We start from the raw sequence: 22,835 nt of genomic DNA, 5'->3' as shown, positions 1-22,835 counted from the left end.
GCCCGCCTTCTGCTCCGCCTCCCCGCCCACCGGAAGCCGGAGCTAGCGCTGAAAAACATGGGACTGGCCCCAAGTGAGTCCGCACTGATTGGTTGGTGGGAGGGACCAGTCGGGGCCGTCGTTGAGGATTGGCTACTACGCGGAGGGACCCCGTTTCCGGTAACTCGACGGGCAAGCCCGGCGCCGCCATGGCAACCGCCAGGCGGCTGGCGGCGCCGCCTCTATGGCCAGTAGAGGCCAGGTTGGCGGCGCTGCTTCCCGACCTACTGGTCTTCAGGAAGCCCAGGGGATCCGAACCCGAGCTCGCCACGGCCCAGGGCGTCCTCCTTGGCGTCCACGTGACGGGTGAGGGCGAAGGGAGACGCGTCGCTCTCTCGACCTGCTAGAGGAGTGGCCGTTGGGCTTCAGCTCGTCTGGGCCGCGGCGGTTACGGGCGTGGCCCCGGGGTGAGCTAAGGCGGAGTGTGTCTGCACTTCTCGCCTCCTCCGCCGAAAACTAGAGGGCCATTTGCAGAGCAGGAGGACGCCTTTTTGGACGACCTTGCGTAGCCCTGGAATTCACTTCAGCGACGATGTAATTGAGACACAGAAAGGGGAAAGGATTTTTTAGGGTCATATGGCAGGCTTTGAACCCAAGTTATTCCCAACCTTGAGCATTTTCCATTAAACATTCTGCTTCATCCAGTGATTCTATTTGCTCAGTTAATTCCTATTTTGAGTCTGTAAGTAAGTGCCCGCCATTGTTCTAGGAGTTAAGACCTAGCAGAGGGGCTTCGCAGGTGACGTTAGTGGTACAGCTTGCCAATGCAGGTAGTTTGATCCCTGGGTGGGAAAGATACGTATGAGGAGGGCATGGCAACCCACTCCAGTATTGTTGCCTGGAGAAGCCCATGGACAGAGGAGCCTGGCGGGCTGTAGCCCATAGAGTTACAAAGAGCTGGACAGGACTGAAGTGACTTCATATGCGTGCACAACTGCTATGAGAGTCATTTATTTATATCATATTTATGGAGCTAAGTGTGTCACTGATATGAAAATGAGTGATTCGGGTGTCTGTCCTCGAAAAGCTCTCCATGAGTTTTCCGTAAGGCTTTAATCCATTTTCCTTGTCAGTGGTTTCTCTGTCCCTCACGTGGGGCAGGGGGGAATCCCACAGTTTCCCTGGGCCAGGGAGCCTTAAGAAGGTGTAATGGGAAAGCACTAGCTGGATTTGGATGAGTCTTCACCATGGGCAGCTCCTGGAAACATGGGGGAGGGTGGCCCTCTGGACTCCCAGAGGGAGCAGCAACCAGTCTGGCCCTGAGTACTTGCTAAGCAACATCATGTTAAAAGATAATGAAATGATTCATCTTGAAGAGGAGAAGGAAATGGCAACCCACTCCAGTACTCTTGCCTGGAAAATCCCATGGACCGAGGAGCCTAGTAGGCTGCAGTCCATGGGGTCGCAAAGAGTTGGAAGAGATCTTCGGTTTTACTGGCCTGATGTGTGGAGAGAATAGAGCCTAAAAGTTTAGGATTTGCAGCTAACATAGTGATTTTTGCTTTGGTGGTCAGGGTTTACAGCATTAATGGACAGGTTCAGCCTGAGCTGCAAGTTGGAACATGACATGGACAGACTGGCCCACATCTTCAGTTATTACATTAGTGACATCGTGGAGCGTGAGTGACTATTGTGGGGGAGGAAAGAGGTGTGGTGCTGGGCCCCTGAGGGTTAGTAACAGAAGGGGACCTGGGGTACTTTAAAATGCACACTAAAAGTGACATCCTTTTAGTGTCATTCATCCTTAATATCTTTTGGTTAATATCTTAATATCTTTTTGCCACTGATGAGCTAGATCTCTGCCTGTATCTGCCATTATACCCAGTTTCATATCATGTTGACTCATCCTGTTCAGAAAGGGGAGGAAAGTGCTGCTTTTTACTTTATATATGTGTATTTTATTTCAAAATAAAGTATTCCTCAGGTTGTCTCTTCAAACTGTAATATGTATCTCATGTGTATATCAGATAAAACATACAGAACACCTTCCCATTCTGTTATTGCATTTTGATCTGTTGAAGTAGGAATGAGTGTTTACTTTCCGCCATGTATTAAGTTTGTGGATATTTGCCTAATCTGGAGGGGAGAGGGACTTTTCATTTGTACAATAAACATGTTCTGAGTACCATCTCTGTGACATACGTTGTAATAAGTGAAGGGCATGCAAAAATCTACTCTTCAAAGAGCTTTGAGTCTAGTTAGGTCTACCTAACATAAATTACTCTGGCCCTACACCCTTTAGTACTAATATAACATTGCCTTCCTTTACTGACAGTATCCTGTTGAGTTATATCATTATTCTGAGATTCACCAGAATAATTACTTTATGGCATTTCCTTTAGCCATGTAAAGTGGCTATTTGACTGCCCCTGTACCTCTGAGGAACAAGTATAAAAGATTTTTAGAGAATTCCCTGGTAATCCAGTGGTTAGGACTCCATGCTTCCAATACTGGAGTCCAGGTTCAATCCCTGGTCCAGGAACTAAGATCCTGCAAGCTGTGGGGTGTGGCCAAAATTTTTTTAATTTAAAAATAAAGTCTTTCAATTGATTTCTTCAAGTTTGGATGAAAGGAGGAGATGGAAATCATGTATCATGTTTGTATTATAAGCAAGAACTGCTGGGTATTGGAAACAGATGGGAAAATAAAAAAGATGCAGTACCTGCCTACCCCCGTGGAGATTGTATTATTGGGAACTAATGGAGGATAGGTGTTAAGAATGGAAGCTGGAAGAGGCATTTGGAACAGTTTCAGCAAGATAATGGAGATTTTATCTAGATTAGTGTTTCTCAACCTTGGCAGCACATTGGATAACCACTTAGGAAGCTTTTAAAAATCCTGTCTAGACTTCACCCCAGACCAGTTAAATTAGAATGTCTTGGGTGAGGCCCAAGAATGAGGATTTTTAAAGTTTCACAGGCAATTTCAGCGTGCGGTAAAAGTTGAAACCATTGGTCTAGATACATGGCAATGAAGGGAGCTATATGGAGATGATTTGAAATACAAATATTTCGCAGTTCAACAGACAGGATTTTCTAATGTATCAGATTTCAGTGGGAAGCAGTGAGGAAACGGATTCTCAAGTTTTCTGACTTTTGTAACTGAGTTATATGGTGGAATCACTGAATCGTGATGGGAAAGATGGCTTTGAGAAGGAAAATTAAGGGTTCTATTTTAATAGATTGAGTTTAAAGATGTTAATAAGTTAATAAGTCAGTCATTCAAGGGGAGAAATGAAGTTAGTAGCTGTGATTGAGATGGAGCTCAGAGAATAGATCTGTTAGAGCTGAAAAGTGAGTTGATGGCATGAAGATATTAAAGTAAATAAATGATTAAGTCCGCATGGGGCGAGTGTAAATAAAGAACCTAAGACTAAGCCTTAAGGAATCCCAGGGGAGGATTTTGATTACCGAGAAAGAACCTACAAAAGAGACTGTAAATCAGCCTGACTGTCAGGTAGGATTTTGTGGTATTTCTGAAGACTAAGTGGAAGTAATGTCTCTAGAAGAGGGCCGTTCTAGCTGGGTTGAAGATGAAAGGGTATCAAGTGCAGTGATGTCAGAAAAGTAGTGAATGTAGCAAGATGAATGCTGCTGATGATAATTTTAGTGAATTGGTGGAAATGGCCAAACTGGAATAAACTGAGAAGAGAATGGTAAAGAAAATAAGCATGATTAGGATAGGAGGAAAAACTTGTGTATCACCAGTCTCTTGAGAATTGTTTTGCTGGGAATATAACAAAAATGAGCTAATAACTAGAGAAGAAAACAGTCAAGAATACATGGGTTAATTTTGTTGTGCTTTGGTGGTTTTTTTAAATATATATTAATGGGAATGATGGAGTTTAGAGAAGATAAGAAAGGGAGTGAAGTTTTTAAGAGGGTGAAAGGGACTAGGATCCAGAGAACAAATAGAATGGCTTTGAAGATAACTTCAAAGGGTTTTTGAGGCGGACATTCCCGTTTTTAGAGACTACGGATATAGGAACCACAGATTTGCGGGAGAATTTAGAGGAAAGAAAGAAGGAGTCTGAACTTTAGAGAGAATAAATTAACCAGAAAAAAATTGGAGGAAAAACTCAGTAGGCCATTCTTTTCATCATATATGACTCTGCCCGTGACCTGACATATCTCTGATTTTTGACTCGTTTTCCTCTCTCTCCCTTACTTGATTTCAGATGTGCTCTGTTTTGGAGGAGATATCCTAAATATCACAGGTATTTTTCAGTTTGTTTTTTAGTATTTACAGCACTGTAAGTTAGGAAGACTATATTTAGATGGAATATGGCATATAGCATTGTTTGGTTATTTAACATGTACTGGGCCCTGGGGAAAGCAAAGATGAGGAAGGCACAGTCTCTGCCTCAGAGGATCTCTCAATTTAATGGAAAAGCCGTGTCAGTAGTAAGCTCCCATGTACTTTACATTTTGTTCAGATTGAATGACAGGAAAATAAGTATCTATAAAGCATTCATGAGAAAACTAACGAAAAACTTGGTCACTAATAGCAGAAGCTAAGTATACGATAGGGAGAGAAGTCTAGCTTGTCTCTCCTTTCTGGAGAACTCTTAGGATCATTAACAGCTATCTGCCACAGAGTTGGCCTATCCTTTCACTTAAATTTAATAAAACCACTTAAAAACTTAGAATTCAACTTGAATGTAATCCTACATTTTGTAAACTTGTTAGCTAGTACCTCTCCTCTTTCTGTTAATATACTGATGGAAAAAAGAGAAAGGGTTACCAGAAATAGCCTTAGTTTTAAGAACATTTCAGCTTCTACCTAGTAATGTTTTTATATGCTGATTAGTTTTGAGGATCTAAAGCAGTATTTTAACCTGGCATGATAAATAGAGCCGAGAAACCTTGTCTGACACCTTGCATGACATCTGCATACTGTGGGTTTGCCCTGGCGAGTGAATTCAGATATTTGATCTCTGTCAGCCTATTTTTTATCTCTGCAGGGAATGTGCTCCTAGCACTCTGGACAGTGGAACAAAATCAACTGAGTGACATCATTACTCTGGTGGCAAAATGCAGTCTGGAGATACAGGAGAAATTTGGGATCTACCATACCAGAGAAGGCCAGGACCTGCAGCTAAAGATAGGTAATAGCTACTAAAAGAGTGATCAGTTAAAAATAATAAACCACTATAAAAATTCAAAAGATAAATGACAACCTAGAGAAAAAACATTTGCAACTTATGTAGACAGGTGAATTTTTCTAATATAGAAAAAACACGTAGAAATCAAGAAAAGACTAACATTCTAAGAGAAAAAATGAGCAAAGAACAAGTAGCACATAAAGAAAACATCCCTAGTAACTTGTAGAAAACTGGTCAACTTCATAATAAGAAAAATACCAATTGAAAGTACCAATTTAGATCATTTTTTATCTATAGATATGGAAAAATTCAGATGCTGAGCACACTGTTGATGAGGTTGTGAGGAGTAAACCTCACACAGTGCTGATGAGTCAGCAATGGTACAGCTTCCATGGAGGCTGATTCAGTAATCTCTACCAAGATTGCAAATGCATTTTTTTCTTCAGCCCAGCAATCCTAACATTTATCCTTCAACCATACCATTTATCCTATAGGTACATCTGAATATTTATAAAATATCATATGTGTAAAATTATTGGCTGCAATATAAATTGTGATAAAAGTGTGAAAATAATACATCTATGGAAGACGAGTTAAATAAACAATAACATGTCTACCTACTGAGATTCTCTGCAACTTTAAAAAAAGATGTTTTGCTAGAGCCATAGCTCCAAAATATAGGTGAGAAAAAGCAAGATGCAGAGCACTGTGTTTAGTATGCTACCTTTTGAGTAAGGAGGAAAAGTTAAGAATTTTTATTTGTTTATATTTGTATAAAGAAACACCAGAAAGATATATAAGAAACTAATAAAAGTTACCTATTGGGGGAAAATAGTGTAGATAGATATATAAGTTGGAATCAAGACTTTAATGTATAGTCTTTATATAGTTTGGTTTTTGAACTATGTTACTGTATTACATTATCAAAAATATAATACAATGCCATCGAATTTAAAAGCTGAACACAGGCCACAGTTGCAACAGTGGCAGAGTCAAGGTTGAAGGGGAAGCTCTGTACAAAAAACTGCTTCACAGGAGTCCACAACCTCCAAGGGTTTCTGAAGTAAGGGCAAAAGTTGGCTCCAGCTATTCAATGGTATTTTGAGGAGCAGAAGTGAATAATGATATTCCGAGTTATATGGCATCTCTCCTACCATCCTTTTTTTGTTCTTCTGGTTTTTGTTTTATTGGATAATTCATAATTGATACTGTACGTAGACATATGTATATACTTTTGAAACCATCACTACAATCAAAATAATGAACATATTCAGCACTCACTAAAGTTTTCTGTGCCCCTTTATAAGCTTTCCCTCCCTTCCCTCCCCATCCCCAAACAATCACAGATCTCCTTTCTATCTTAGAGTTTATTTTTAATTTTTAAATAATTTATGTAAGTGGTATCATACAGTATGTACTTTTTGGCTACTTTAATTCAGCATAATTTGAGATTCATCATTCATTGTTATCCATTTGGGGCTATTACAAGTAAAGCTGCCATGAACATCTGTGTACAAGTCTTTGTATGGACATTTGCATTTACTTCTCTTGGTTAAATACGTAGGAGTGAAAGGGCCAGATCATAATGGTAGATACATGTTTACCTTCTTCAGAAATTGTTGATTTTTTTTTTACCAAAGTGGTTGTACCATTTTACATTTCCACCAGCAGTGTATGAAAGTTCCAATTTCTCCATGTCCTAATCAACCTTTTTTATTGTCTGTTTGAGGTTGGAGAACTTCCTTTAACATTTCTCATAGTATGGGTTTGCTGTAGATATGTTTTTGTGTCTGCAAAAAAAAAATATTTCACCTCTGTTTTCAAAGGGTATTTCCCCTGGGTATAGAATTCTAGATCGACAGAGTTTTCCCCTCTTACATGAAAGCTGTTCTGTTGTCTTCTAGCTTGCAGTGTTTCCAACAAAAAATCTAATTTCAGCTTTGTTTTTGTTTCTTTGTATATATTGTCTCTCCTCTTCCACTTCAGCTGCTTTTAATATATTTTCTTTATACTGGTTTTAGGCAATCTGATAATGATGTACCTTGGTACAGTTTTCTTAATTTTTCTTATGCTTAGGAATCTTTGAGATTCTTGGTTCTATAGGTTTCTAGTTTTTGTTAACATTTAGAAAATGTTCTGCCATTATTTCTTCAAATAACTTTTAACTCTTCCTCTGTCCAGTTATATACCTACTAGACTACTTGAAATTGTCCCACAGCTTGCTGTTGCTATGTTCGTTGTTTTCTTTTTTCCTCCCTGTATTTCATTTTAGATGGTTTACATTGCTGTGTTTTCAAATTTACAGACATTTGTAAAAACCAAAATTGTATATCAAAAATATATACCTCTGTCATTCTTTTAAAATTGCTTTTCCCTTGTTGGATTGGGTGACTTACCTAAGGGCATACTTCTCGTGGTTATAGTCATGTCTTTCCTGGCAAGCAAGCCAGTTTTTCAGCTGTTATTAACAAGAAAAAAAAAATCCTCCGGAGCAAGAAAAACAGGAGGCAGAAAAAAAGGGTATGGCAAAGCCCATTCGTGGTAAATACTGATTGTCTACTCTCTCAGTCCTCGTCACGTATGAGGAGAGCTGGTGTGGTTACAGAGTGGCCGAGTTCCTTAGCATAACCATTTGGTCTCTGCCATCAGGACCTAGCTATCTATTAGAAGAGCAATTTAGAGAGAAGACTCTTGGACGCCTAGGAGCCAAGAGTTTCTTCCCTCATACAACACAGGCTTGTTTGAATGTCTGCCTGTAGGTGTATTTAACACAGAAGGAGATCTGGGGCAAGGTATTATTTTTGAGGGTGAGCTCACCTAATACTTCTGCAGCTGTGGGCAATGAGTTTGGTATGATGCATAAAGCAATGTGAGGATTCCAACCCCACCCCGAAAACCCTTTGCATAGTTTGCCGGCTGAGTTTGTCTGGACATCAGTTGTCTTCTTTTCTCTGGATAGGTCTGTCTGCAGGTCGGATTTCCCAGGTTATTGTTGGAGATGAGCAGCGCCAGTACCTCTTGGTGATTGGCCGGGATGTAGATGGTGTGCAGTTAGCTCAACGGTTGGCTCAAGCAAATGAGATTGTCCTGTCCTGGAACTGCTGGAAGCTCTGTGAGCAGTACATGTTTGAAGTGGAAATCATGCGGGAGGATGAAGCTGTGAAGGTAGGAGGCTGGTCGCATCCACTGAAAGTCCTGAAAAGGACTTCCTGCTGCGCAGGGCAGTACTCTGGCGGTGCTCAACACCAGGCCAACCCAGTAACCACTGGAACTTTATTTTGGAGGGAGGTGAGGGATACTCTCCCAGGATAAACAATAAACAAGGGAAATGCCATCCTCAGCCCTCTATTAAAGAACCAAAGGTAATCCAGTTGGTGGATGGACACCGAATTGAGCAGTTCCCTTTCTATAGTTAAGAGATATGCGGATCATTGACCCATTTGATTTTGATGAGCATTTTTACAAGTGCCTCGATTATCTGCCACATTACCGGACAAGTGCTGGTAAGTGACTTCGTCCTTTATTATACTACCCATGCCCATTTCAAAGATAATTTTCTGCATGGCTGGAGACGTTTTGTTTGTTTTCCTTCTCTCAGACATTCTAAGAGCCGCCCTGGAGTTGGATCCAGATTCTGCACTTGAGCAAACCCTGCGGAAGCACATAATGAAAAACCTTTTGAAGAAGGTTGTTTCCTAGTTCTTGAGTCATTGTGTGTAGGCTGTGTGTGTGTTTGTATAAATAAGTGTACATGTACATATGTGACAACCATTCATATTGATCCAGTTCATCTCCTCCCCATTGTAATACCAGCAGATTTTCCCATCTGTACCAATTACTGACAGGTCTTATGAGTTTAGATTTCTCAGTCCTGGAAAGTAGAAACCATATTTGGTTTTTGTTTGTCCCTCTGGAAACTAATATTCTGTAAATAGGGTATAGAGTGTATGCTTGGTAAATACGTGTTGATTGATTCTGTATATGTGAATCCTGTAGTAAGTGATATAAAGACTAATAGAATTAGATATATCAAACTATGTCTTAGAGAGGAAAATAGAAAAGCTTGGCAAATTTCATCAGTAAGTTAGATTTAAAGTCAAATGATTTTAACTCCAAGTGCACTTAGTTGGTACATGCTCTATGCCTCTTGAATCTGAATTTTAAGTTTTTTGTCTGATATCCGAAAGTTATTTTCTCATGTTTACCATGGAATATAGAACTTAAATGCCTAACCATGATACTGAAAGTTGGAGATACAGCAAGGTGACTCAGCGTGTCTTTGTAGATTGATGAAGGCCAGCCTATGGAGTATATATCCGAATTCCGTACTGTGACTATGGTTTTGGTCAGCCTCGAGTTCCACAGGACAGCATGGATGTTGCGTTTGTGCCATCTTATCCAGGAGGCTGCGTTATACATCTCCACAGTGATAGAGAAAGGGGGTGGCCAGCTGAGCCGGATCTTTATGTTTGAGACAGTAAGTACAAGGGAACTTGACATACCAACATTAAAGGTGAGTAAGGAATAATAGTCTTATGACCAGTTTCTCTCTCACTGATAGACACTCTCTCTCAAAGACAGACACTAGACATTGAATTTTTGAAAGTTCTTAACATATTTCTCTGGTGTTCTAAATTTCAGTTCTTTATATAGTTAAATGAAGTTTTTCTCTTCTTCTTTCTTTAAAAATTTCCATGTTGATGTGGCCTAGGATGTCGATTTCATGAAGCTTATAGAATCCTTCATGTCTAATAGAAAACCCAGCCAGGAAGGGGTCTGGCTTCACTCAGGGAAGTTGGTTCAGTTGAGGCAAGCTATATTTCTTCCCCAGGTCAATTTCCCTTTTCTTTCTTTGTCACCTGTCTCAGGGCTGCATGTTCCTCTGTGTTTTTGGCCTTCCTGGGGATAAGAAGCCAGACGAGTGTGCACATGCCCTGGAGAGCTCCTTCAGCATCTTCAGCTTCTGCTGGGAGAATCTTGCTGAGACCAAGTGAGGAGGAAGGTGGGGCAGAGAGGAGCTTCTCAGACCCAGTAGGGCTCTTCAGGCAGGGTAGGAGGTGGTAACAAGTAGCAAGGGTTGAGAGCATCCAGAGTCCGCCTAAAGGGGAGGGAGCACGCTAAGGGAAGTCAGAAGACAAGATATGTTAAGAAATCACTAGATACAGAACTGTGTGCTCGATTCCCAGGGGAAATGGGTGTGTTTTCATCCAGTGGGGTGGGAGAGGGGAAGGTGCAGAGTATGCATAGCAAGATGCTAGAACACTGCAAAGGGACAACCAATGTGTAAATTAATATACAACTAATATATCTGTATGTGAAGAGATGGCTGCCTGTCTTTGGGGAGGGGAAGGGAAGGAAGAGAAGTTGTGGAGCAATTACCTTGATAGGAAGGACCACAGCTGGTTAACACTCTTCTTCTTGGCTTTCACTCTTGGTCTTTCCCAGTCCTGTTGATTTTTCTGGAATTCACACTGAATTGATCTCCTGCCTCCATATCCACACCACTCTCCCACCTACAAAAGCCTAGTCCTAATGAAGTTGTGCAACTATGACATGATTGGTTGGAATTTTTCAAATGACCGTTTTGGTTTTTTTTTTTCCACTAGAAAGCTATAAGGAAAGTGTGTACATGAATAGATTTGAAAAACAGTCGTTCCTAATGTCAGCGTTGAGTCAAAGATTTGTTTGCTTGCCATTCTTATTCAAGATGAATAAAAATTATGTCACGTACTTTCATAATACTTTAACATTTTTAAAATACTTTAGTATATGCTAGCAGTGTGAACATTTGTATCCTTTTACACATGAGGAAACTGAGGCCCCAGAAGAGGAGTTACTAGCATGGAGAAGAACTGGTAATGACACCCAGATCTTCTGTCCTCAAACCTGTGTTATTTTCATTACCTCATAGCTGCCTCTTACAAAATACAAATATTCCCTTTTCATACTGAAACAGAACTTAGAGAGTCTCTCATCCAACTTCTTACTGGGTTGGCCAAAAGGTTCATTCAGGCTTATCAATAAGATGTAACAGAAAAACCCAAACAAACCTTTTGGCCAACCTGGTATTTTATAGATAAGATGCTACAGTTGCTTCATAGATACTCAGTGAAAAGTGAAAGTGTTAGTCACTCAGTTGTGTCCAATTCTTTGGGACCCCGTGGACTGTAGCCCACCAGGCTCCTCTGTCCATGGAATTCTCAAAGCAAGAACACTGGAGTAGGTAGCCATTCCCTTCTCCAGGGGCTCTTCCTGACCCAGGGATCGAACCTGGGTCTCCCGCATTGCAGGCAGATTCTTTACCATCTGAGCCACCAGGTATGTGATGGCAGTTCTTTCAGGCTTGTCGAGATCCGCAGATACTACAGCCTACTTCCCAGTCGTGCCTCCAGTATGAGTATGCTAAGCCATTCCTTCCAGTGCGGTCTATTCTGTTTCCAAATTTTGCACTGACTTCTGGTCTTCAAGGCTCCTGCTGTTAGCCCTTACTGTTGAATAAGATAGTCATTTCTTTGGTCATTCGAGACCATCTTACAATGCCTTTAAGCATGCCTTCTGTGACTCTTAGACCATAACTTGGTCCTTTCAGTCTTTTTTAGTTTAGAATCTTGTAGATGTTGAGATGAGCTCTCCAGATCTTGTCTAGCTCTTGGTTCGATCCTGGTTTGATCCTTGGTTTGATCCTTAGTTCGAGCTGGGTTCAATCCCTGGGTTGGGAAGATCCACTGGAGAAGGGAAAGGCTACCCACTCCAGTATTCTGGCCTGGAGAATTCCATGGGATCTCAAAGAGTCGGATGTGACTGAGTGACTTTCACTTTCATTTTCATTGTAGATGTTAAGAGCTAGACAAGATCTTAGAGTTCATCTCATTTGGCCTCCTTAACTTAAGTAAACTAAGACCCATAGGTCATGTTAGAAAGCCAAGTAATTTGACAGTGATAGATTCTAAAATCTAGTTTCCAGGTCAGTGTTTTTTTTTTCTTAAAGATAATTACTGAGTCAGTAATTTCCTAAAGTGTGTTTGGTAGAACATTAGTCCCTTTAAAAATACTGAAAGAAAATATCTTCATGGTCATGTATGTTGGGAATTGATGCAACTATATTTCCTTCTTGAAGGTTCACAATATACATTAACATCAAAGTTTCTGAGTAGTCTCACAGTGAAGAAATTTGTTGTATTTTGTTTTATTCAACATTTCCCAAATTTACTTGATCACCAAACACCAAGACATATAAAAACCCAGAAGGATGAATGTTCTAAGGAGTATATTTTGGGAAATGCTTCCATCAGTAGCCTGACATTCTGAGTATTCCTTTTCTCTCACATTCTAGCATTATTTGATCCATTAATCCTGTATAGTTCTATTGATCTACTTTTCAGTTTTGGATTTTATGTGAAGTAGTGTGGTGTAGTGGAAATAACATTGGTCTGGGAGTCAGGAGGCCTGGATTCTCATTCTGATTGTAACATTAACTCGTACAACTCTGGGAAAGTTAATTAATGGGTTCAGTGTTTGTTTGTTTGTTTGTTTTCCTTCTGTCAAATGGATTTTAAATATTTGCCCTGCATACCTCATGTTTGTTGTTAATTATCCCTCAAATGATCAGATGAGATAATGAATTTGAAAGTACTTCAAAGAGCACACATAAAGTATCTGATAGATACAAGGTATTTTTAGTGTTTTTACTACTAATAGCTCTTCAACTGCCATTCCTGAGAAGGAGAAACATTTTGTTCCTTTTGACTATTTCCCTAATATTCAGTACTTTGTACCCACCATGTGGTACTGTCTGACAGCAGCCTCTGGCCCTGTGCATTCTGAGCTCTAAAACTAGACTTCTGGATCTAGGGGAGTGGCAGTCTGGTGCCTGAAGCAGAGGCTTCTTAGTGCATAGTTACCAACTGTTACTTTTCTCATCCCCAGGCTTGTTTCCATCAGTATCACCAATGGACCAGTATTCTGTGGCATGGTTGGGGCAGTTTCAAGACACGAATATACAGGTAGGAAAGGATATTGGACTTAGGTCTGTTAGGTCTGTGATTTAGAGGGCAAAGATGGAGGAGGTGATCAAAAAGTCTCCATCTTTTTCTTTATTGTCTCCGCAATACAGTTATTGGCCCAAAAGTAAGCCTCGTGGCAAGAATGATAAGTGCTTATCCGGGTTTGGTGTCCTGTGATGAGGTAACATATCTGAGATCTATGCTACCTGCTTACAACTTCAAGAAACTCCCAGAGAAAATGATGAAAAATATCTCTAACCCAGGGAAGATGTATGAATACGTTGGCCATAGAAGATGTATGTGAGTGTCATTATGTGATAGGTCACTCCCATCTGTTTTATAGAATCAGGGCATAGAAATAATCAGTGCTTGATTGTATGAAATTAGAGAGAACAATGCTTCTAATACTGGCCTGATGGAATAAGAGACATAAGAGGAGGGTTTCTGCGATCTTTAGCTTTTATGTTTAGCTCTTAGCTCATTCCTCAGTGAACTTCTTCTGTCCAACATGAAGAGAACAGTAGTAGCAGGTCACTAGTCCAGATGTTCTTTTTCCTTTGTGTACTTTCACTATTTACTTCCCTGAGCCTGGAAAAAGTAATAGTTTTTCTCCCCTTCCAAATGTTTTTAGTTTTTTAAAGACATTTATACAGAACTCTGGACCTCTTTGATTGTTTGAAAATATTTGTTTATAAGAACAACTTGTCCTCTATTTATTTTGTTTTTCTCTATTTAAAAGTATATTATCTATCTCAATCTGTTTTTAATTAACACATTTCCCTTTGCCCTTTTCCCCAGAATGTTTGGGAAGAGACATTTGGCCACAGAGAGAAATAAAAATCACTCTTTGCTAGGTAAGTTTCCCTTTTTACCTTAAGTCATAATTTTGTAGGTGGTTAAATGTTATTTAAAAAGCAAAATGTGATTTTAAAAAGCAAAAAGAGACTAAATGCATCTAAGCTTGTAATAGAAAATAGAGAGCAACCTTCTTAGTGGATTTATGTTAATTTTGAGGCGGACTTGCCATTTCTTTTCCACGCTGGATGTTTACATTTCAAGTTCCAACATTTAGTAAGAATCTTTGTAAGGATTCTCATCTTTAGAGAAATCTTTAGAGGGAAATTCTTCATCCTGAGATAGTGACGATAGCACCAAAACTGCTCCACCCATACTGTGTATTCCCTGCCTTTATATCTGTTTTATCTGTATCCACTAGACCATTATTTTCACATAGCAGTGACAGAGTCTGAACACTCAATAGTTATAATGGAAATTATTTTTTACAAAAAGCTGAGAAGATATAGTAGCTCCCATGTCCATATGGTGCCTCGTTGTCCTCAATATTACTACTTAGGCTCTGGAGCAAGCCTGTAAGCCCAACACACATTTATATATAGTCCAGAGTTGATTTTCTGGAAAAAAAGATCTGAAGGTTTATCAAGTAATGGAATTCTGTCAAGGATTCTGGGGCAAAAAGCCATTCTGAGAATTACCTTCACAAATTAATTCAAATAAATAAGTATCTGCTAAGAAGTACAGGTATGTTATGTACTCCTTGTCTCTTTAACAGACCGGGAGAAAGAACTGGAAGCTTTCCGAATGGCACAGCAAGAATGTTTGCACCAGAAGAAGGGACAGGCAGTTCTATATGAAGGTGGAAAAGGCTGTGGAAAAAGTCAGCTCTTGGCTGAAATAAACTTCCTGGCCCAGAAGGAAGGGCACAGGTAAAGAGACTTGATTTCTGAGTTAGCGTGCATTTCTCTTGGGGCTCCTTTCCCTCGCTGGTGAGACTCTTGTATCGTTAGATTCGGCGTCCTTGGGCTGCTGGAGTGAGGCCTCTCTGTGCGTCAGGGGACTCCCAGTGACCATAGTAACGTTCACCAGGGTGCTGCCGTTGAAGCTGAAGAAAGCGGATTCCAAGCAGTGCTTCTACGCCATCCAGACCCTCATGGCCGTCTTCTTTGAGATTGATACCTGCCCAGCCCATTACCGGCAAGAGCGCCTCCACAAACAGCTCAGTGGAATAGTGGAGGAACCACTTCACTGCCTTCTTAATGACCTCTTCTTTGTGAAGGTAACGAAGGTGATAGCTGTGTGAACTGGATTACTGATATTACTGATATTTTTGGTGGATAATTGGACCCAGGATTGTCTTCTAATCTAAAACCCTTTAGCCATACGTACATATATGTACATATACCCTAAGAACACAGGGTTAGCAATGGCAGGATTGAGATTTGAAAAGCCTTTGACACCAGAACCCAGACTTTTTCCTTTTTGAGGAGAATGGATTCTAGGACCAATTCTGAAACTTGCTAGTTGTATGTCTTGGCAGAAGTCAGTTAGCCTTTCTGAGCCTCAATTTTTTTCACCTGCAAAACGACAGTTGTAGTACTTTATGTGGTTTTTGTATGAATTTTGGAGGATGTAGGGTACACTGTAAATGTGAAAGTGCTAAAAAGGTGATACTGACCAGTCGAGGATACCCAGCAGTTGTATCCATGTGTTCTTGAGTTGGTTGCAGCATCTTGTTCTTTAGCCTTCCCTTTCCATTCCTGCGTCATGGAGTGCGTCACTTGAACCAGCATCTGAATCTCAAAAGCTTCCAGTGATCTAGGATTTATATAGTACCCAATAGCAAGTAGGCTAAGAATTCCCTGGTCCACAATTCCATTTATTCATCCTCCATCACTTCTCCTAATCTACCCAGCATGAAGGGCATTGTATCTAATGAAAAATAGAGAAAACAAAAGTCTTTCCAGTCCCTCAGCATACTGCTGTCTTAAGACAGGCCTTACCTGAAGTCGTCAAGAAGCAGTCTCACTTGGGCTCTCAGGTCCATGGTAGCTCATGTGCTTCAGCCTAGCACAATGTTGGAGATGTCCATTGCGATTCTTTCTCACAAGTCTCATGCTACATTCATTTTGGTATATTTAGAATAACCGGGGTACTAGAATTGTCCAGAGTGGCATTGCTAAGTCTGACCTGTCGCTTTATTCCTCAGTCTTGATCCTTTAAGGGTTTGCCAAAGTTCAGCATGAAAAGGAGATGTCTCTCTCCAACCACCAGTGAACTTTCAGTCTCACCCTCTGAACTATATATTGATTGATGTTTGATTGGTGTTTGTAACCCTATGCCCACTCCTGTAGAAATCCATTCTCACTCAAAATAGAATCATTTTCTCTTTGCTTTTGAGAACCTGTATATTTTTATTAGATTGTCATTTTGAATGATAATATATGGTTAATCTTCCCGGTCAGTTTCCCTTATCCTTCAAAGTTTCCCGCATGGATGCCCTGGCCAGACAACAGAAGATTAAAGCATGTTTTTTTGAAGTGCTTGAGAAGGTGGGTATTTTTGCTACATACTATTAATTCTTAATAGGTGGAACTGACTTATGCTCATTTTAATCTATCCACATATTACCTGGACTTAGACATTTCTTGGCCTACATATTTATTGATATCTTCATTGGTATATTTATTTTAACCTTGAATCCATCCTACAGCACAGCATACAAGAAAAGTTGTTTGCTCTTTCCTGATCCTGTTTCTTAATGAAATTTTAGTAACTTAAAACAGTGATTTCTAGATGCAGGTGGATAGCTATTTTACCTCCTACTTATCAAAAATACAGATACTCAGTCCCCAGTTTAGGATTCCAGAGTCAAGGATCTGTATAAGAAGAAACTGATGTATCCATTCTGGAAAGCTACGTTGAAGTAACCAATCAAATTTTTAATAAAATTCATCGTCTATACCCAGCAGTTCTACTTCTGGATATAAATCCCAGGTAGCTGGTTCATTGCAGTGTTTTGTTTGTGAAGGTTAGGGAGGTGTTAGCATGAATTTATAGATGAACACTTGGGGTATATATAGTGCCGATATTAGAAGTAAGGCAGAAAGTGAAAACATAGCAACACAGAGTGATCTAAAAATAATCCTGAATATTTTATCTTTTCTTATGGCTGTGTATATATACATATACATATTTATACACCACATATTCTTTATCCATCGGCCAGCACTTCAGTTGTTTCTGCATCTTGGCTATTGTAAGTAATGCTGCAGTGAACATAGGGATGCGTGTATCTTTCCAAATTAGTGTTTTTATATTCTTCAGATGAATATCCAGAAGTGGAATGGCTGAATAAAGAAGATAAAATCTTGCCATTTCTGACAACATGGGTGGAACTTGAGGGCACCATACTAAGTGAAATAAATCAGATGGAGAAAGACAAATACCATATAACTTCATTCATGTTGAATATTAATAAATGAGCAAAAGCAAACACAGAGATACAGAGAACTGAGTACTGGTTACCAGAGGGTAGGAGGTCAACTATATGGTGATGGGATGGTAAGCACAGTGTAGCATGTACAGAAGTTAAAATATAATATTGTACACATAAAACGTATAATGTTATAAACCAATTTTTGAAATCCTGAGTAAAAAGAGAAATAATAAAACCTGTAATACAGTACCATTTACATAAAAACACTTTACTTGACAAAACAGTAATGCACATTATATAGGAATGCAATACAAGCAGAAGGTGGTATGATAATTATACTAGCGTGATTACCTGTGGCAGTGGGGAATGGAATGTGGGCGGAGAATGTGGATAAAAGAGAATACTTTTTTAAAAGTCTACATGAGTAGAACATGATAATTGGTGGTTTTAGCTAGCACTCCCAGGTAATTCTGATGTGCAGCCTGGCTTGGAAGTTACTGTATAAAAAATACTATGAAGTCCCACACAGTTTGAAGCTTTTGCCAAAATGAAATATTTGAAAGCTTCAGGTTTGATTTGGAGAACATTTTGATGTTTGTTTCATATTTCAATTAGAGTATTTTCATGTTCAAAGAAACTCAGTACATTTCTTTAGGAATTAGATATACAGGCTCTATTTTATATTTATAAAGTAAAATATTACCTGGGCTTAGTTTACATTTTACTCTGAAAATACCAGCCTGTACTGACATTTAAGGTGTTGATGGGAAATTCATGGCAGATTTGAAAATCAGATGACTTCATTTCTAATCAGAGGTTGTCATTGTTTCTCTACTGTTATTTCCAGGCAGTAAGGGAAACACCACTGATTTTCCTCATTGACGAGGCCCAGTATATGGATGCAGCATCCTGGGAATTTTTAGGAACATTGCTCTCCGGTGTGCCCATCATCACGGTGATGACGTTGACCCCTGCCTCCACCCTGTGTGGCCAGGCCCGGCACTTCCTGCAGAGCCCTCCAGCTGTCCTGGTGCCCATTTCAAAGTTGGCAGCGACCTCGCTGTTGAGAATGGCATGTTGGGAACTGGGGGTGGTGAGCATCCCCCAAGAGCTGCAGACGTGAGTGGCTAGGACTAGCTGGGCACTTGATTAAGGGCGGAGCCAGTGCCATAATATAAGAGAAGGCTCAGGTCTCACACCAGAGTTGGGAGAGAGAAGGGCATTAGAAACCATGATGAAGCCCAGAAGTGGATTTAAGAGCAGACAGTCTCCTAGTAACCCAGTAAAAGGGTTACCTCCCTGAACCATTCACCCAGGTTTTCACAGGACAGTTAGGACTTGGATGGCTTGCTTAATTTTTCCATTATGTGTGGCCAGGCCAATTTCTTCCAGACCCTTCAGCAAGGGGATATTAATTCCTTTTCAACAAAATAGCTAAGCAAGCAAAGTATTTCAAGCAAAATAGTTAAGAGAGAAAAGTTACTGCCCAAATACATTACAAAACCAGTCAGAAACGTCTTTTTACATTTCTGTGCTGCTGCTTCCCTCTGTTAGTGTATATCATCAGGGACTGACTTTAACAAAAGAAGTATTCCTCATTATGAAATACCATTATGCTTGGCTCGCTTCAAGTGGGCCTCTTTAGTCAGCAATCCCCTGCTTACCTCTCTGCAGCTACCTTCTCCGCAGGTGCTTTGGAAACCCCCTTTACTGTGAGGTCTTATGCCAGGATCTTCTCTCTAAAAACGTATTGTGCTTTCATGACCTCCAAAAGGAGGAGGTGGAGAACAGCAAGTGGGAGACCCTCTCAGGTAAGCTGAGCTTCCCAAGATTCTACCCTGGTCCTGCTGCTGGAGTTCATTTCTGAACATGGCATCACCTGGCCCTTATAGGGCATATGCCTATTCCCTGCTGACATTATAAACTGGATTAGGCCTTCCTGGCTAAGTGAACCATACAAATAATATGCAGCTATGTTTACCGTCTGGTGGCTGAGACCGTAAAGAATCTGCCTGCAATGCAGGAGACGTGGGTTCCATCCCTGAGTCAGGAAGATCCCCTGGAGAAGGGAAGGGCTACCCACTGCAGTGTTCTTGCCTGGAGAATTCCATGGACAGGGAAGCCTGGCGGGCTACAGTCCATGGGGTCGCAAAGAGTCAGATACAACTGAGCAACTAACACTTCTTTTACTTTTCATGTTGAAAACACTGAATACCTGCCTCAGATAAAGTAATTGAGTCAATCTACTTTAGTTCTTTTTTTGAGCAGAAGTGGGGATTTAAAAATAGGATTTATAAACATCAAAGAGGATTGATAAATATGAGAGTCTAGTAGAGAATTGCACATTAGTGATGAGAAGGATGACTTGAGGGTTTGAATGGAGAATGGGAGAAGGGAAAAAGAAAGAGGTATAAATCCAGAAAGGCATCCTCAAGCTGTAATGCAGTAGCAGAGAGGGATGTTGGGAGGTAAACAGGAAGCATAAGAATGTTAGGTATTGTGTATTACAGAAAATGTTGTTAGTTTCTAAGAGAAAATGAGAAAGCAGGCAGGATGGGTGGGGTAAACCACTTTAAAGGTGTGTACTTCATTCACCCAAACCTTTCAGTGTCTTGAGTACATTCTTATAATCTAGTGTCTTTAAAACTACAGCAACTGAGCGTGGCATTTTCCTCAATCATAGTCTTCTTTCCCTACAGCCAATGCCATGAAATCCACAATGTACAGTACTTCTCCTGCCAGCTCTGGAGACCAGGAACTTTATGTCTGCACAGTCAAGGATGATGTGAACTTGGAGACAGTGCTTCTTCCACCGTTATTAAAAGGCAGGTCCCTTGAAGACCTCATGTGAATCAATTATGGATGTCATTGCACTTAGTAATTTGGTGGGTGATTGAGTATAGAACCCTCATTATCACACTAGCTTCATTTCTTCAAAAAGGAAACCTGCCTTTCAGAAATAAATTCTGGCATTGCCCAAAGAGTTGTTAAAGACTTGTAATGCTACTTGAGTTATGTTTTACATAACTGAGCCCACTGTTCTCTTTGAGGCTGACTTGGAAAAGTTTTCTAGTTATTTAATAAAAATTATGACCTGAGTTTCCCTTTGTGCATATTTCTGTGCTGGAGGAGACAGTAATCAAAGGAGAAAATGTTGCTGAGGTTTAAGAAAATCCATGGTGCTAGTGAATAGACAGTGTTAGGGACCTAGCAGGAGTTTAACAAAAAGAGTGCAAAGTATAAGGTTATAATGACTGATGAGATGAAGAATAAAGCCCTCAGAATTGGGTAGGCATAATCAGGCAGGGAGTGCTCTTTTTATACATGAAGGTTTTAATGTTCTATTCAAATGTATAGTGGCCAGGGTACTTTATTAACCCCTTTTCAGGAATATTATGATTAAGCATACCTTCAAGTCAACTATGGTCTTACTGAGAATATAGACATGTATGTGAAACAGCAATACAGAATGCCTTGGTAATTAAGAGCCAGGGCTCTGGCATCAGAAAAACCTGGGTACCATTGGTTCCCCCACTTACTGGGTGTGAAATGTTAGATAAACTTATCTAAGCCTTAGTCTTCTCATCAGTCAAGTGAGGATAATAATAGTCCCAACCTCATGGGGTTGGTTGAAAATTAAATGAAATAAATCATGGTATATAATAAACAGTCAGTGAAATTAGCTGTCACACGCTGTTCACTCTGGTGGTTTTAGGTTCGTCTGGACAGTTCATGTTCCTCCAACTGTGAAGGACCACACTTAGCTTTGGCTTCACTAACTGAGAAGCACAAGGTCAGGAAACACAGCGCTCTAGGAGAGCATAGCCAGTGGTTTCCTTCAGTGGGGATCCTCACAACTGTTCCTACTGCTATCCTCTGGAACCTCAGGGAATAACTTAGATATGATGGAATGAGACTATGATAGATGGGTCCTTAGCTGCCCCATTTCCCAACAGGAAACTGGTATCTCTTAGAATAGTCCTGTAGGCATAGCTTCTAGGCACTGTGACCTATTACAGGAATCACTACACCCGAGGAACCCGCACAAAGCTTACCACCAGGTAGCTGTAGCTTATTCACAGTTTTCCTAGGCCAAATTCAGTTTCCAGTCAAGGATCACTCTTTACATAAGCAGTGTTACCTGGCAGCTCAGCTGACATTCTAATTTTATGGGGATCCTAGGCAATGGCTAGAAAGTTAACCCAAGGTCAGTATTGTCCACAGGGAAGGAAAAAGGATTTGTTAACTCATAAGCTAAAATGAATAGTTCAGTCAGCAAGTCTAAATGAAAAGTCAAAACTGCATTATAAAAAGCCATATAAGTTATAAAAATATTTAAGAAGGGGGCTGACATTATATTTGTACTTTAGGTGTACAGTTCTACCACTAGTTGATGTGTTATTGGGATAAGAAGAAGAGAAGAGAAGACTGGTGATGTTCAAAATGGTAGTATAGTGATCCAGGTGAAAATGAATACTTAGACTAGAATTGTTTGGAGGGAAATACACTCAAGAACTTTCAGAAAAAGAATGAATGGGTGGCCAGTTGGTTGTGAGAGAGAAGAAAAAGTTTAGAATTATTCCAAGATTTGGAGTTTGGTAATATAATTGGTTCAATAACAACTACTTTAATATATGGATCAGAATTTGGAGAGATTTACTAAAATGCTTGGAGTTTTGAGCTCTTTACACTAATTGGAGTTCTGGGACCAGGAAGCCCAGCTTTCATGTTTAGTTGAGAAAGTAAAAACAAAACGGGTCTACCAGCAAAAGGTTTTGGTGACCGCAAGAAATAGCTTCAGTGTCATGGTGAAAACCCGATTGTTGGATAAATAATGAATGAGGAACGGGGACAAAAGAAGACATGGAGATAAGGTTCTTTCAAGAGATTTAGCTGAGTGGAGAACAGGTGAAAGAAAAAGCAAGCCTTTTTTTTTTTTTAATGAGCAGATTATTAACATGGTGTATTCTTTGTTGGTAGAAAACTCATTCATTGCTAATTTCTTTTTCTTCAGAAATAGCAGTGAACCAAATAGATCAACTGAGCCCAGAGGAACAGTCACTGGTTAAATGTGCTGCAGTCATTGGTCACTCCTTCCACATAGATCTGCTGCAGCACCTCCTGCCTGGCTGGAGTAAGGATAAGCTACTTGAGGTACTGAAGGATCTTGTGGATATGCACGTGCTCCGCTGGTGCCATAAGGGCCAAGAGCTTCCTGCTGAGCCAGTATTCGTGCCTTCCTCTGTCGAGACTGAGCATACCCAAGAGAAGACAAAGTCAGGTGAGCTGGTGCCTTGTTCTCAGGCCCAAATAGAGAGCTTTGGGCGAAGGTGTGTTTGTTCAAAAAGAACATCAATATTATGTGTCATGGGCCCCAGTCTCTTAAAGCTTATGTCTAAAGAATTGGGGAAATTGTTGTTTTAATCATGGAAGAGCCATGTTTATAGTGAATGAA

The 22,835-nt window shown here is 40.3% G+C and overlaps 2 protein-coding genes across 4 annotated transcripts in view; one reads left to right on the top strand and one right to left on the bottom strand.

The window, feature by feature from the left end:
* Window positions 1-22,835, bottom strand: part of OARD1 (O-acyl-ADP-ribose deacylase 1) — a 160,234-nt gene that overhangs the window by 32,943 nt on the left and 104,456 nt on the right. The gene's annotated exons all lie outside the window — the stretch shown is intronic.
* On the top strand, window positions 127-20,369 carry LOC129645910 (adenylate cyclase type 10-like). The gene is made up of 17 exons (XM_055571441.1): window positions 127-345; window positions 4,217-4,255; window positions 5,003-5,146; window positions 8,103-8,308; window positions 8,556-8,646; window positions 8,742-8,830; window positions 9,429-9,620; window positions 10,012-10,133; window positions 13,070-13,146; window positions 13,257-13,446; window positions 13,945-14,000; window positions 14,717-14,870; window positions 15,031-15,220; window positions 16,407-16,493; window positions 18,228-18,499; window positions 19,055-19,191; window positions 20,080-20,369. The coding sequence occupies exons 1-17, from the start codon at window positions 189-191 to the stop codon at window positions 20,229-20,231; spliced, it is 2,355 nt and encodes a 784-aa protein (XP_055427416.1). The 5' UTR covers window positions 127-188; the 3' UTR covers window positions 20,232-20,369.

This window comes from Bubalus kerabau, chromosome 3 (genome assembly GCF_029407905.1).
Source record: "Bubalus kerabau isolate K-KA32 ecotype Philippines breed swamp buffalo chromosome 3, PCC_UOA_SB_1v2, whole genome shotgun sequence".
Lineage (NCBI taxonomy): Eukaryota > Metazoa > Chordata > Mammalia > Artiodactyla > Bovidae > Bubalus > Bubalus kerabau.
Note: the sequence above shows the minus strand (reverse complement) of the source record. Positions and strands in the feature narration are given on the sequence as shown.

What these genes read in the sequence shown, in the direction of transcription:
- LOC129645910 (XM_055571441.1), top strand. Translation starts at nt 189, where the DNA reads ATGGCAACCGCCAGGCGGCTGGCGGCGCCGCCTCTATGGCCAGTAGAG. An exon ending in TAAAAATCACTCTTTGCTAG is followed by an intron (nt 14,001 to 14,716) that starts GTAAGTTTCCCT and finishes TCTCTTTAACAG; the next exon opens with ACCGGGAGAAAGAACTGGAA. An exon ending in CAAGTGGGAGACCCTCTCAG is followed by an intron (nt 19,192 to 20,079) that starts GTAAGCTGAGCT and finishes CTTTCCCTACAG; the next exon opens with CCAATGCCATGAAATCCACA.